General features: G+C 42.7%; 1 protein-coding gene across 1 annotated transcript in view; it reads right to left on the bottom strand.

Moving 5' to 3' along the window:
• Positions 1–16304, bottom strand: part of TMEM132E (transmembrane protein 132E) — a 662885-nt gene that overhangs the window by 76458 nt on the left and 570123 nt on the right. Inside the window, exon 3 of the mRNA XM_040336772.1 lies at positions 11517–11657. Within this exon, the coding sequence (XP_040192706.1) occupies positions 11517–11657 (141 nt within the window). The remainder of the gene's footprint in view (positions 1–11516; positions 11658–16304) is intronic.

Genomic DNA, 16304 nt, shown 5'->3' on the forward strand with positions numbered 1-16304 from the left:
GGTTGGCTCCCCTGGGCGAATTGCCGTAACTGTATGTCTGCCGCTTTAAGAGCTGTAGGGGACGAGCGCGCGCTGTCGGGGTCTATGGCTGCTCTATTTGGGCTCTATTTATGGGAAAAAAAGGACATACATTTTGTTTGGGTACAGCGTCGCATTACCACGCAATTGTCAGTTAACTGCTTGCCGACCAGTGCACAACGATATACATTGACACAATGGCATGGCTGCGCAAATGGGCATACAGATACGTTCCGTTTAAATCATGGCTTAGTGGGCGCGTGCATACCCCGTGACCCTGCCTATGGGACCCCCGGACTCGATATCCACCGGTGTCCCGCGATTGTGTCATGAAGCTGCAGAACAAGGAGAAGTAAAACAAACCTGTTCTGTTCCCTGTTCTGCCTAGTGACAGGACAGATATCTACTGCTCCCTGTTATCGGTAGACCATCCCCCTCACAGTTAGAATTACTCCATAGGACACACTTAACCCCTTGATCGCCCTCTAGGGTTTAACTCCTTCCCTGACACTGTCATTTACACAGTAATCAGTGCATTTATAGCACTGATCGCTGAATAAATGACAATGGTCCCAAAATAGTGTCAAAAGTGTCCGATGTGTCCGCCATAATGTCACAATAAAAAACGCAGATCACCGCCATTGCCAATAATAAAAAAAATATGGATGGATGGATTTTATTTTACCCAAAACATGTAGAAGAATACATATCGGCCTAAACTGAGGGGAAAAAAAATGTTTATACATTTATTATAGCAAAAAGTAAGAAATATTGCTGTTTTTTCAAACACTGCATAGAAAACAATTTACTGCAATGATCACCTCTGTACGAATAATAAGGGAATATAGCTTAGTGTAGCTTCACCTACACCTAAAGCAGTCCCTGTTACGAAAAGCCAAGTAGGTACGTGGCTGCCTCCATAGAACAATGCTATGTTTCAAACATATGTCATAAAATGTTGTCAAAGTCCATTATTGCCCTTTTCTAAAAAAATCTTGTATATAATGGATGAATCCTTGGTACAAAGGTTTAAGCAGGAAAAAACACACATATATATATATATATATATATATATATATATATATATATATATATATATATATATATATATATTTGTTGACTGTTGACTCAACACCACAAAGCTTACAAAGAAAATTAGTGTATGCAAAATACTGTTTAAAATAAACTTGGCCAAGTATTTGAAAGAAAATACATGCACTTTTTTATGGGATAGGTCATTGATAATGATTTGCACTAAGTTGCAAATGCCATTTATTTATCCTATGATATATTATGGTATCATGTATTTATGTTTTGCTTAACGGTTACTATTTTAATATATTTTTTTTGTGGACTGGACTTTGAATGTATGCATACATGTTTCGACTACAAGTCCCCTTTGTCCTATATTCAGGGGCTGGAGACATTGTCATGCTGGTAGCTGTTGGTTATTTGGTGCCAGCACACCGCAGCATATTTACTTCATGACGTTTTGTGTTGTGACGTATTTTTGCATCATTACATATTTGCATTGTGATGCATGTGCTTCATGAAAAATGCAACGTCATGATGCATATGACACCACACGCCATTGAGATCGCATCAAAATGGATCGAGGTGATAATTTTTCCTTGCCATTTGTCACAACATATTCTGTCCATCATCATAATATCAAAAAATTAATCCAGAAACATTGGCACATTTTGACTACGGACCAAGTTTTGGCCCCTATATTACCAGAGAGACCACTTATTGTGTTCAAGGGAGCCTCTACGCTAGCTAGTCAGATTGCTCCCAGTGTCCAAGACCCCCCAAAGGAAACCAGAACCTTTTTACAAAACCTCACAGGTTACTTTAGATGTAAGAAGTGCCAAGTCTGCTCTCTTAACCCTCCTAGCGGTATTCCTGAGTCTGACTCGGGGTGAGATTTTCTTACCAAAAGCGGTAACCCCGAGTCAGACTCGGGCTTGCCTCACTGCAGCAGCAGACAAAGTTACTTACCTTGTCCCTGGATCCAGCGATGCCACCGCACTGTGTGAGCGAGCGGGACCTCGCTCGATTCACACAGCGTCCTCCTGTGCCACCGATCTCCGTTCCCTGCGACGTTACGACGCACGGGAGCGGAGAACGGCGCCAAATTCAAAAACGTAAACAAACACATTACATACAGTATACTGTAATCTTATAGATTACAGTACTGTATGTAAAAAATACACACCCCCCTTGTCCCTAGTGGTCTGCCCAGTGCCCTACATGTTCTTTTATATAATAAAAACCTTTCTTTCTCCCTGCAAACTGTATATTGTCCATAGCAACCAAAAGTGTCCCTTTATGTCAAAAATGGTTTTAGATCAGCTAGAAAACAGCGATAATAAATTATAATCACTTGCAGAATTGTGCTATAGCGATTTGTGGGGAAATTCGTCATAAAAAAATAAAAGTAATGACAGCGACAATTCTGCAACTGAGCAAATTTCAGTGATTTTGAGTTGATTACATTATTGAATATTTTTTATTAGAATTATATTATTATTTGTTATAATTATTTATAATTATTTATTATATTATAATTTATATTTTTTTTTAAAAAAAATGTCATACCCGGGATGCCTATTAGACTCTGGTTTGGTGAGATTTAAGTGAGTTATTCCTAAAAATTACAGGCCTACAGTATAAAACGCCAAATTTCCTTGCAAATAATGGTACCGCTTTCAGCATCTTTTTTCTGAAAGAATCATACCGCCAGGGAGGTTAACAGATGCCAAGATAGAAAAATATGCACCTTCCAATCCATGAAGACTGGTCAGTTTCACGAGGTTGAGCCCTTTATCACCTGTTCGACCAAAGGGGTAGTGTATCTTATCCAGTGCCCTTGCGGCCTTCAATATGTTGGGAGGACCAAGAGGGCACTTAGGGTAAGACTTAATGAACATATTGACAACATCAGAAAGGGGTTCGATAAACACTCAGTGTCGAAACACTACGACCAGGTACATACCAGGGACCCTACCAATACATTATTTTAGGGTTGTCCCGATACCGATACTAGTATCAGTATCGGGACCGATACAGAGCATTTGCGCGAGTACTTGTACTCGCGCAAATGCTCCCGATGCCTGATCCGATACCTGGGAGAGAGAGGCAACATGTAATGCCTGTGTCCCTGTATAATGCTCAGACGGCGGCCATCCAGTGTACAAAATCTGCGCCTCCTCCTCGTCCTTGTCTGTGATAGGGGAACTCAGTTTCCCAGCAGTGAGTTAGTGTTCCACCTATCACGGACATCCTCTCATCCTCGTCCATGGGATGAGGATGAGAGGGTGTGCATGATAGGCAGAACACTGACTCACTTGTGATAGGGGACTCACTTGCTGGGAGTGTTCCCCTATCACAGACGAGGACGAGGAGGAGGCGCGGCTTTTGTACGCTAGATGGCCGCCGTCTGAGCATTATACAGGGACACAGGCATTACACGCTGCCTCTCTCTCCCAGGTATCGGATCAGGCAATTGCCTTATTCATGTAGTGAAACAATCTGTAACTCAGATAGAAGTATAATTCATATATTTGTGCTTTTAGTCTTTAGTACTGATCAACTGTAAAATGTAGTGTTGGGCCCCTAAAGTCCTGTTAGGTGGTCTTTTCTTTGTCCATTTGATGAGCGGTAAGGTACGTTAAAACCACTTCACAGATGCCTATTTTATTACAGGAAAAAAAAATAATCTTAACGCCCCAGAACCGCACTGCAATTGCCTGTCAGTGCATTTGAGAAGCATTACCATAGATTTGATAGGAGGCGTCGAAAGGCTTCAAACGCCTCCTGACTCAACATGAGGCTTCAATTTTGAAGCGACGCATTGCTAACGCTGCATGTTTGGATAGTGTGAAGAACATAAGCGTATAGGTGTTTGAGGGTCATTTTTAACGCCCCTCAAACCCCTGCTTTTAAGTGTAAACGTAGCCTTAGGCTGGCATAGCAGCTGTCCGTAGCACACCTCCCCTGCTTAACCTCCCTGGCAGTATGATTCTTTCATAAAAAAGATGCTGAAAGCGGTACCATTATTTGCAAGGAAATTTGGTGTTTTATACTGTAGGCCTGTAATTCTTAGGAATAACGCACTTAAATCTGACCAAACCAGAGTCTAATAGGCATCCCGGGTATGACATTGTTTTAATAATTATAACAAATAATAATATAATTCAAATAAAAATTATTCAATAATGTAATCAACTCAAAATCACTGAAATCTCAGCTGCAGTTTTGTTGCTGTCATTTTTTTTTTTTTTTTTATGACGAATTTAACCACAAATCGCTATCGCACAATTCTGCAAGTGATTATAATTTATTATCGCTGTTTTCTAGCTGATCTAAAACCATTTTTGACATAAAGGGACACTTTTGGTTGCTATGGACAATCTACAGTTTGCAGGGAGAAAGAACCGTTTTTATTATATAAAATGACATGTAGGGCACTGGGCAGACCACTAGGGACAAGGGGGGTGTGTATTTTTTACATACAGTACTGTAATGTATAAGATTACAGTATACTGTATGTAATGTGTTTGTTTACGTTTTTGAATTTGGCGCCGTTCTCCGCTCCCGTGCGTCGTAGCGTCGCAGGGAACGGAGATCGGCGGCACAGGAGGACGCTGTGTGAATCGAGCGAGCACCCACTCGCTCACACAGCGCGGTGGCATCGCTGGATCCAGGGACAAGGTAAGTAACTTTGTCTGCTGCTGCAGCGAGGCGAGCCCGAGTCTGACTCGGGGTTACCGCTTTTGGAATGAAAATCTCACCCTGAGTCAGACTCTGGAATACCGCTAGGAGGGTTAATGGGATGTGATTTGGACAAAATGGGGCTCTGAACAAATATAAACTAGGGATCCGCATGCACAGTATTACAGGTACCCAAAGCTGCTGTCATTCTAATATGGAGCTCTGAAGCAAGAAGGCCTTGGGCAATTGCCCACATTAACCCTACCTTAACTCCAGCCCTGCTGCTCCAAATAAATATGCAGTAGCTGTATAAAATTATATTGTATTTGCATGTCTGCCTGTCATATAGGGGAGGATTTACTAAATCTGGAGAGTGCAAAATCTGGTGAAGTTGTGCATGGTAGCCAATCAGCTTTTAACATAAGCCTTTTCAGTTAAGCTTTGAAAAAAAAAAAAAAAACTGGAAGCTGATTGGTTTCTATACAGAGCTGCACCATATTTTTCACTCTCTAGCTTTAGCAAATCAACTCCATACTGTCTACAGTTTTTTTGAATAGATATTGTAGAGCTTGTTCTACTATTTTTATATTGCTATAGCATTGCTTTAGAAACTATGTATAATACAACACATCAGGGTTGATTTACTAAAACAGGAGAGTACAGTATCCAGTCAGCTTCTAACTTCAGCTTGTTCAAGTCATAGGCCTCGTACACACGGCCGAGGAACTCGACGTGCCAAACACATCGAGTTCCTCGGCCAGTTCAGCCCTGAAGCCGCCGAGGAGCTCGGCGGGCCGAGAGCTCCCATAGAACAACGAGGAAATAGAGAACATGTTCTCTATTTCCTCGTCGAGCTCCTCGTCGGCTTCCTCGGCCGAAAGTGTACACACGACCAGTTTCCTCGGCAGAATTCAGCCAGAAACTCGGTCGGAAGCTGAATTCTGCCGAGGAAACTGGTCGTGTGTACGGGGCCTTAGAGAAACAGCACTGCTCTAGGTAGGCTCAATAATTCAACACCCCACACTACACACAGCGTGTGTTTTCTTAGCCCAGTTTGTGCACCTGTGCAATGATTAAGGATGAGCTCCGGCATGTTCACCTCCCCTGCTTAACTTCCCTGGCGGTATGATTCTTTCATAAAAAAAGATGCTGAAAGTGGTACCATTATTTGCAAGGAAATTTGGTGTTTTATACTGTAGGCCTGTAATTCTTAGGAATAACGCACTTAAATCTGACCAAACCAGAGTCTAATAGGCATCCCGGGTATGACATTGTTTTAATAATTATAACAAATAATAATATAATTCAAATAAAAATTATTCAATAATGTAATCAACTCAAAATCACTGAAATCTCAGCTGCAGTTTTGTTGTGTCATTTTTTTTTTTTTTTTTTATGACGAATTTAACCACAAATCGCTATCGCACAATTCTGCAAGTGATTATAATTTATTATCGCTGTTTTCTAGCTGATCTAAAACCATTTTTTACATAAAGGGACACTTTTGGTTGCTATGGACAATCTACAGTTTGCAGGGAGAAAGAACCGTTTTTATTATATAAAATGACATGTAGGGCACTGGGCAGACCACTAGGGACAAGGGGGTGTGTATTTTTTACATACAGTACTGTAATGTATAAGATTACAGTATACTGTATGTAATGTGTTTGTTGACGTTTTTGAATTTGGCGCCGTTCTCCGCTCCCGTGCGTCGTAACGTCGCAGGGAACGGAGATCGGCGGCACAGGAGGACGCTGTGTGAATCGAGCGAGCACCCACTCGCTCACACAGCGCGGTGGCATCGCTGGATCCAGGGACAAGGTAAGTAACTTTGTCTGCTGCTGCAGCGAGGCGAGCCCGAGTCTGACTCGGGGTTACCGCTTTTGGTATGAAAATCTCACCCCGAGTCAGACTCTGGAATACCGCTAGGAGGGTTAATGGGATGTGATTTGGACAAAATGGGGCTCTGAACAAATATAAACTAGGGTTTCGCATGCACAGTATTACAGGTCCCCAAAGCTGCTGTCATTCTAATATGGAGCTCTGAAGCAAGAAGGCCTTGGGCAATTGCCCACATTAACCCTACCTTAACCACTTGGTAACCGCCCCATAGACAATATACGTCTACAGGGCGGGTGGTTAACTCTAGGAGGGCGTCAATGTACGTCCTCCCAGAGTCGCTCTCCCGCGCGTTCCCTGGGGCGCGCACACGGGAACATCCGTGACCGCTGGGTCCAGAGGACCCGGCCGATCACGAATCGCGGTAAACGGCCGCTGATAGCGGCCGTTTACCACGTGATCGCTCCGTCCAATGACGGAGCGATCACATGTAAACAAACCGGCGTCTTTTGATGACGCCGGTTCCTCCCTCCTCTCTCTGTACCGAGCGGTACAGTGTGAGAGGGGGGAGCACGGGTGTCAGCAGCGCTGTGGATGGATCTGTGACTATTGCAGTCACAGATCCATCCATCCCTGCTCAGCCATCCCTGAAACCCCCTGCAATACTGTGCAATACCCCCCTACAATACTCTGCAATACCCCCCCTGCGCAATACTCTGCATACCCCCGGCAATACTCTGCATACCCCCCTGCGCAATACTCTGCATACCCCCCTGCGCAATACTCTGCATATCCCCCTGCGCAATACTCTGCATATCCCCCTGCGCAATACTCTGCATATCCCCCTGCGCAATACTCTGCATACCCCCCTGCGCAATACTCTGCATACCCCCCTGCGCAATACTCTGCATACCCCCTGCGCAATACTCTGCATACCCCCCTGCGCAATACTCTGCATACCCCCCTGCGCAATACTCTGCATACCCCCCTGCGCAATACTCTGCATACCCCCCTGCGCAATACTCTGCATACCCCCCTGCGCAATACTCTGCATATCCCCCTGCGCAATACTCTGCATACCCCCCCCCCCCCCCCCTGCGAAATACTCTGCATACCCCCCCTGCGAAATACTCTGCATACCCCCCCTGCGCAATACTCTGCATACCCCCCTGCGCAATACTCTGCATACCCCCCTGCGCAATATTCTGCATACCCCCCTGCGAAATACTCTGCATACCTCCCCTGCGCAATACTCTGCATACACCCCTTCGCAATACTCTGCATACCCCCCTGCGCAATACTCTGCATACCCCCCTGCGAAATACTCTGCATACCCCCTGCGAAATACTCTGCATACCCCCCCCCTGCGAAATACTCTGCATACTCCCCCCTGCGAAATACTCTGCATACCCCCCCCCCTGCGAAATACTCTGCATACCCCCCCCTGCGAAATACTCTGCATACCCCCCCCCAATACTCTGCATACCCCCCTGCGCAATACTCTGCATACCCCCCTGCGAAATACTCTGCATACCCCCCCCTGCGAAATACTCTGCATACCCCACCCCAATACTCTGCATACCCCCCTGCGCAATACTCTGCATACCCCCCTGCGAAATACTCTGCATACCTCCCCTGCGCAATACTCTGCATACCCCCCTTCGCAATACTCTGCATACCCCCCTGCAAAATACTCTGCATACCCCCCTGCGAAATACTCTGCATACCCCCCTGCGCAATACTCTGCATACCCCCCTGCGCAATACTCTGCATACCACCCCCTGCGCAATACTCTGCATACCCCCCCTGCTCAATACTCTGCATTACTCCCCTGCGCAATACTCTGCATTACTCCCCTGCGCAATACTCTGCATTACTCCCCGGCAATACTCTGCATTACTCCCCGGCAATACTCTGCATTACTCCCCGGCAATACTCTGCAATACCCCTGCACAATTACTCTGCGCAATTACTCTGCAATACCCCTCGCACCAATACTCTGCAATACCCCCGCACCAATACTCTGCAATACCCCCGCACCAATACTCTGCAATTCCCCCGCACCAATACTCTGCAATTCCCCAACACCAATACTCTGCAATACCCCAACACCAATACTCTGCAATACCCCGGCTAATACTCTGCAGTACCCAGAAAATACTCTGGGGAAAAAATGCGTTTTAACCACTTCCCGCCCGCCGGCCGTCATGACGTCCTTGACTTTGTGCAGGGATATCTGAATGATGCCTGCAGCTACAGGCATCATTCAGATATCATTTTTTTCAGCCGGCGATTCCCTACACCATAAGAACAAATATTTAAAGCGTCGCCTATGGGGATTTTTAAGTAGCGAAGTTTGGCGCCATTCCACAAGCGTGTGCAATTTTGAAGGGTGACATGTTGGGTATCTATTGACTCGGCGTAACTTCATTTTTCATATTATGCAAAAACATTGGACTAACTTTAATGTTTGTTTTTTTTTAAAAGCACAAAACCGTTTTATTTCCAAAAAAACACATTCGAACAATTGCTGCGAAAATAACGGGCGCGATAAAAAGTTGCAACGACCGCCATTGTATTCTCTAGGGTTTTTGATAAAAAAGCATATATAATGTTTTGGGGTTCTATGTAATTTTCTAGCAAATAAATGATGATTTTTCCATGTAGGAGAGGAATGTCAGAATTGGTCTGGGTGTTCCAGAACGCCTGATGGTGCATGTCGGGCCTCTGTATGTGGCCACGCTGTGTAAAAGTCTCACACATTTGGTATCGGCATACTCGGGAGGAATAGCAGAATGTGTTTTGGGGTGTAATTAGTGTTATGCATATGCTGTGTGTGAGAAATAACCGGCGAATATGAACATTTTGTGAAAAAAAAAATAAAAAAAAAAAATCTTGATTTTGCAAAGAATTGTGGGAAAAAATTACAACTTATAAAAACTCACCATGCCTCTTTCTAAATACCTTGGAATGTCTTCTTTCCAAAAAGGGGTCATTTGGGGGGTATTTGTACTTTTCTGGCATGTTAGGGTCTCAAGAAATGAGAGAGGCTGTCAGTACATCAGATGTGATCAAATTGATCAATTTTCAGTAATTGGTACCATAGCTTGTAGACCCTATAACTTTCACCCAGACTAAATAATAACCCAATTTTTTTTTTTTTTTTTACCAAAGATATGTAGCAGTATACATTTTAGGTCAAATTTATGAAAAAAAATAACTTTTTTGCAAAATGTTATAATAGAAATGAAGAAAAATTCATTTTTTTTACAAAATTTTCTTTCTTTTTTCATTTATAGCGGAAAAAATAAATACCGCAGAGGTGATCAAATACCACCAAAAGAAAGCTCTATTTGTGGGAAAAAAAGGACACAAATTTCATTTGGTTACAGTGTTGTATGACTGAGTTATTGTCATTCAAAATGTGAGAGCACCGAAAGCTGAAAATTGGTCTGGTTATTAAGGGTGTTTAAGTGCCCAGTTGTCAAGTGGTTAACTCCAGCCCTGCTGCTCCAAATAAATATGCAGTAGCTGTATAAAATTATATTGTATTTGCATGTCTGCCTGTCATATAGGGGAGGATTTACTAAATCTGGAGAGTGCAAAATCTGGTGAAGTTGTGCATGGTAGCCAATCAGCTTTTAACATAAGCCTTTTCAGTTAAGCTTTGAAAAAAAAAAAAAAAACTGGAAGCTGATTGGTTTCTATACAGAGCTGCACCATATTTTTCACTCTCTAGCTTTAGCAAATCAACTCCATACTGTCTACAGTTTTTTTGAATAGATATTGTAGAGCTTGTTCTACTATTTTTATATTGCTATAGCATTGCTTTAGAAACTATGTATAATACAACACATCAGGGTTGATTTACTAAAACAGGAGAGTACAGTATCCAGTCAGCTTCTAACTTCAGCTTGTTCAAGTCTTAGAGAAACAGCACTGCTCTAGGTAGGCTCACTAATGCAACACCCCATACTACACACAGCGTGTGTTTTCTTAGCCCAGTTTGTGCACCTGTGCAATGATTAAGGATGAGCTCCGGCATGTTCGCAAAGCCCACGTGCAGAGCCCGTCAGGAATTCTGCACTGTTCTGCGCTTATCACAGGCAGTGAGACATTGTCCGGATGTGCGGCTGCAGAGATCAGGAAATGTCTCACTGCCTGTGATTAGCGCAGCACAGTGCCGACTTCCTGGTGGGCTCTGCCCGTGGACTTTGCGAACACGCCAAAGCTCATCCTTAGCAATGATAAAAGGAAAGCATGGATGGCCGTACTGCACCACATGTCTATTTTATAAATCTTGAAACAGCATAAAACACTACACAACATTCAATATTCCAGTGGGGTAGAAAGGTTCATGTGTGTCGCGCTAACCTGAGCTTTAAATCATAGCGCTGTTCATACTTTCCTCTCAACATTGTTTAATAAAGCTTTGACAGTGAAATCAGTAAGCTTATTGGTTTCTATGCACAGCTGCACCAAATTTTTCACGCTCCAGTTTTAGTAAATCAACTCCACTGCCTTTTGGTCTGACAAAGATCCCACTTGATTCTGACTTTTATGTGCTCAGGGGTTAATGCTCTTCACCACTCAATCTTCTGCTGACTTTAGCATCTTATTAAAGAAGTAAATGCTAACTTTGAGTGGGATCTATATCTGGCAAGTTTTTGTACACATGATGACTATTTTTTGTACAGAACAGTACAATTATTTATTGTTTACTGCTTATAGTTCATGTTTTTTTGTATTTAAAAGGCAATGAAAGCTTTTCCTCTTTGGTTCAATTCACAGGCAGATATTTGTGCTATGTCATCAATTTATTTCTATCTCTTATTTTGCGAGCAGTTTGCATAGTTTAATTGGATTTAACAAATATCAATGTTTCAAACAAAAAAGCAGTACATTTCTGGAATGTGCTGAATATAAATGAAAGAATTCTATACCTGTGTGGCAACCCTTGAACTTTTGACACATCTATGGTGGCTGTTGAATGTTTTCCTCCTGTCTGAAGCTCTGAGTTAACAAACCATTGAGAATCCCGGGATCTGGTGTTCTGCAGATTTATCCCCTTCTTAGCTTTCACCCTATACATGACAAAGAGAAAGGAGAATATTAATGAAGAATGGCAGGGATGTGGAATTCCCTTTCACAGGCGGTGGTATCAGTGGGGAGCATCAATATTTAAAAAAAAAGAAAACTATTAGATAAGCACCTGAATGACCACAACATACAGGAATATAGTATGTAATACTATATTCCTGTATAGTATGTAATACTGACATATACTTACACACATGGGTTGGACTTGTGTCTTTTTTAAACCTCACCTACTATGTAACTATGTAACTAAGAAGGCCCCATTTCCAGCTCACAGTCTATTGATTCCATAGCAGCTCCATTCTCTGGTCTGTTCTTTCTTGATATCACCAACTAAAATAACCAACACTCTGTAAATTAGTTATGCTACACAGATGTTCTGCCTAGGATGTCTAAGAGACTAATATATATTTTTTTCTTTGAAATGCTGCAGGATCTTATATGACTTTGTTCAAAGTTGTTTTACAGTTTGGTCTCTTTGATTAACCATTTCCTTCAGGCAGCAACAGCTGTACCTAAAAAGTGTGTTAAAACCTCTGTGTGTCTCAGAGAAATAACTGTGCCAAACATAAAAACTGCCTTACTAGGTTAGGATAGTTTTGAAGTGATTGTGTGCATCCAAGGATTTTTTTTATCCTGTTTATGTGAGTATTCATCGTAGACATCAATGAAGTTGAAAAAGGGCAAGGAGTAGTGGAGATAAAAGGAGGGAAGGAGGGGGTGACTTGGATCACTGCCAAGCAGTGTGAGACCTTTTGAATGAGACTGGGTACAAATAAATTCTATCACTGTACTGTACAGGAGAACACAGTTACAATGGGAAAACCTCTAAATAGAAAATAGAAGAATATACAACCAAATTTAAAACTACATACCATTCAACAAGAAATTATGTATTCATGCTAAATGCAAAGTGAAAGAGAAATTATGTATTCATGCTAAATGCAAAGTGGAAACATCTCTTTGAAGCAAGTCATCATACAAGAAAATGTTCATTCACAAGTGTCACAACCAATATGTTGGTGAATTTGTTTTCTATTATGATTGATATGAGAAATTAATCCTGGCCATACAAAATCCAGTTTCCCCCAGCTCAATCCCCCTGGAATGCTGTTTTCCCTATATTTCACTAAATAACTTCCTATACAATTTCACAAACTGTTCCCATATCTATTTTACTGGGATCTATTTATTGTATCAAGAAGTGTCTTCTCTATTTTGTTTAGCTTGTGCTGTGACACTGTGCCATTGGAAATGGCATGGTACACATGGGTCAAATGTCAGACGGCATTTGAGATTCTGTGGCTTTCCAGGCCAGAGATAAGGCTTGATTTACAAAGCTATAACACCAAGATAAGGATCCTTAATTTAAAAAAGTGACAATTATTTGCAGTTGAGATTTTAAATTTAAATCACCAAAAGTGACCAAAAATAAAGATCCTTATCCTTATGTAAAGCCTTGTGAATTAATCTTCTAAAGCAGTGTTTCTCAACCTTTTTTCAGTCAATGCACCCTTTAAAAATTATGGACATTCTCGAGGCACCCTTCAAAAGTTTTGGACAGTCCTGTGGCACCCCATTCAAAAATGTAAAACTATTTTAATAGTTTTACATAATGGAGCAACATCCACAAGTCCGAAGCAAATACACTTTTGAAAACTGACACTGACTAGTAGTCCAATGTTTCTTCATCACCCCACCTCTGATGGAGAGGGGCAGGGGAGGGTCAACTGACATCCTCCCTATCAACTGATGACGTCATTGGTACTATTGACATAAACACAAGCACACTCACACACCACAGGTATAGCTGGAAAGACTGGTGTCTTTTTTCAATCTGAAAACCTGTGACTAAGGCCGGGTACTCACGAGCAAACATGTACGGTGAAACCGGTCCGTCGGACCGTTTTCACCGTACATGCCTGCCAGAGGGCTTCTGTACGATGGTTGTACTAACCATCGTACAGAAGTCCGCGCGTAAACACTACGCGGGGCGTGTCCGCGTCGTCGCCGCGACGATGACGCTGCGACGTGGGCGGGCCTGCCATTTAAAGGCTTCCACGCATGCGTCAAAGTCATTCGACGCATGCGAGGGACGGCGGGCGCTCGGACATGTACGGTAGGTCTGTACTGACGACCGTACATGTCCGAGCGGGCAGGATTCCAGCGGACGGTTTTAAAACACGTCCAGGAATATTTGCCCGCTGGGAAAAGGCCCGGCGGGCAAATGTTTGCTGGAATTCGGCCCGCTCGCGCCTACACACGACCGAACATGTATGCTGAAACTGGCCCGCGGACCAGTTTCAGCATACATGTTTGGTCGTGTGTACGGGGCCGTGTGTAAAGGCAGCCTTCATCCACATGCCGGCTAGTTTTTGGGCAATTTTTAAGAATTTTGCCAAGGCACCCCTGAAGAAACCTCAAGGGTACCTGGGCAACCTGGTTGAAAAAGGCTGTTCTAGAGTGAGACCCAGAAAGGTAGTAGCTTCCGAGGTGATTCTGCCACTGGCAATATGTCCTCAATGGTAAAATCGCCTGTCTTACATTTGATTTACAAATTAAGATTTAGATTCGCACATTTAAACTCACAGATTTAGCCTAATGCCCTGTACACACGATAGGAATTTCCTATTGGCTAAAATCTGATGGAATTTTCTGTTAGAATTCCGTTTTAAGCTGTCTTCCACCAGTCAGACTAATTTCCGACCGTCCAAAACGCGGTGACGTAAAACACTACGATGAGCCAAGAAAAATTAAGTTCAATGCTTCCGAGCATGCAACGACTTGATTCTGAGCATGCGTGTTTTTTTCTCCGTCGGAGTTCCACACAGATGATCGTAATTTCCCATAGGATTTTTTTCCATCAGAAAAAAATAAAACATGTTCTATTTCCAAAATCCGACGGAAAAAAATGCTATGAGGCCCACAAACGATAGGAATTTCTGATGAAAAAATTCCATCAGACTTTTTTTATCAGAAATTTCTAGTTACGGCGGCGTAGTGTATTTCTGGCGGCGGAATTCAAATCGGCGATTAGGGGGCGTGATTCATTTAAATGAAGCGCGTCCCCGCGCCAATTGAACTGCGCATGCTCCATTTCGAAATTTCCCGCTGTGCTTAGCACGAAATGACATCGCAACGACGTAATTTTTTTAACTTAGACGTGACTTACGTCCATCCCTATTCACGGACGACTTACGCTAAAAAATTTAAATTTCGACACGGGAACGATGGCCATACTTAAAATGGCAAGTCTATCTATACGCCGCAAAATAGCAGCTTTAACTATACGCCGGAAAAAGCCGACTAGAGACGACGTAAGAGAATGCGACGGCCGCGCGTACGTTCGTGGATCGTCGGAAAAAGCTAATTAGCATACCCGACGCGGAAAACTATGCAAACTCCACCCAGCGGGCGCCGAAGTATTGCACCTACGATCCGAAGGCGTACGAAGCCGTACGCCTGTCGGATCGAACCCAGAAGCCGTCGTATCTTGGTTTGAGGATTCAAACTAAAGATACGACGCGGGTAATTTGAAAGTAAGCCGGCGTATCAGTAGATACGCCGGCGTACTCGCTATGTGGATCTGGCCCAAAGTCTACAAGATTACTCAAAAATATTTTCCAATATGTCTGAATGAATCTTTTTTTTTTCCACGGAAAAAAGAATCCATCACAGCACACAGGTTGAAGAGACAACTCTGCAGCCACTTCAGATACTCTGTGATCTTAATGACTAAAATGAGAGAGAAATGACTTCCAAGAAATCAAGAGGATAAAGGTAAATTGCAGTTCCCCAATTCTCTTTAAAATACCAAACAACACATTTGCATGTTCATGTTAAGATTGCATTAATTAAGATAAACATACTAAAGAGGATCATCATTTTTCCAATTTGCTTGGAAAGCATTAGATTTTCCCAATTTGCATCAGTTTGTAAATCAATTCACTCATCTCAAATTTTTACAGCTGCACAGATTCTCATTATATATCAGTATAACTGACATCTGCCTGCCTATGGCCAACTTAGGAAATATATAACAGCCCTACAAGATTAAATAAATGAAGTCCTGGCAGGCTGGCATGAGATAGTGTTCGCTCCTTCACAGATACATTCATCCAGTACATCCTCATTGTGCATGGCTGACTAATCATTCATCCTCTTCCAAATGAAGGGGCTAATTGAAAGGTACAATGTAGATCCCATGCCTCCCTACCCCCAATCAGAAAGCCTGACAGGAAGGGAGGTAGATACACAGAATTGGGAGTATGATTATTCAGAAGCTGCAATAACAGATTAGAGAGCAGCCCCTCCCTCTGCTGCGCGCCCTGATTACACAATTAAGAACTAAAGATAGTGACAGCCGGGGGAGCAGCTGACAGGAGCTACCTGTGTTAATATCACTGTAGCCTCCCTAACATGTGCAGTAAGGGCAGCCATTGCCCGGCAGGGGGCTCTGTTATCATTTACTTATACTAAAAGGAAATAAAGACAATACATTATCTACTAGAGCATAGGTATGCTTTGTGTCTATAACAATCTAGGTCTTATAGAGGTCATCACAGTCTTAGAACATGGACAAACCACAGCAACTGTAGTGCAAAAGCTGCAAATGATAAATTGTTACGGCTCTA

The sequence above is a fragment of the Rana temporaria genome, chromosome 2 (genome assembly GCF_905171775.1).
Source record: "Rana temporaria chromosome 2, aRanTem1.1, whole genome shotgun sequence".
NCBI classification, from domain to species: domain Eukaryota; kingdom Metazoa; phylum Chordata; class Amphibia; order Anura; family Ranidae; genus Rana; species Rana temporaria.